This window comes from Myotis davidii, unplaced genomic scaffold (assembly GCF_000327345.1).
Source record: "Myotis davidii unplaced genomic scaffold, ASM32734v1 scaffold32, whole genome shotgun sequence".
NCBI classification, from domain to species: Eukaryota; Metazoa; Chordata; class Mammalia; order Chiroptera; family Vespertilionidae; genus Myotis; species Myotis davidii.
The window spans coordinates 652,950-653,154 of record NW_006286587.1 but is presented as its reverse complement, the minus strand read 5'-3'; the positions used below and the strand labels follow the sequence as shown (position 1 = coordinate 653,154).

The 205-nt window shown below is 73.7% G+C and overlaps 1 protein-coding gene across 2 annotated transcripts in view; it reads left to right on the top strand.

Moving 5' to 3' along the window:
* The window catches only part of SNRPB (small nuclear ribonucleoprotein polypeptides B and B1), a 28,516-nt gene that overhangs the window by 20,121 nt on the left and 8,190 nt on the right, over window positions 1-205 (top strand). The window contains exon 3 of one of the 2 annotated variants that reach the window (XM_006758016.2): window positions 1-73. In XM_006758016.2, the coding sequence (XP_006758079.1) occupies window positions 71-73 (3 nt within the window). In that variant the 5' untranslated portion in view covers window positions 1-70. The remainder of the gene's footprint in view (window positions 74-205) is intronic. The other variant, XM_006758015.2, reaches the window with a different exon arrangement.

The window sequence follows — 205 nt, the reverse complement described above, 5'->3', positions numbered from 1 at the left end:
CGGGCTGCAGGAGGGCCAGGCCTCGGCGCAGGCGAATCCGGCGGGAATCGGAGCCATCAGAACCGCCACCATGGTGAGGAGGCGCAGGCCGGTGGCGCGGGCGCTCCCGAGTCTGTTGTGGAGGGAGGGGCGCGACCAGTTGGGGAGGAGGCCGTGGTTGGCCGTTCGTTGGCCGGCGATGAAGGCCCGGCCGCGGCCGCTCCGT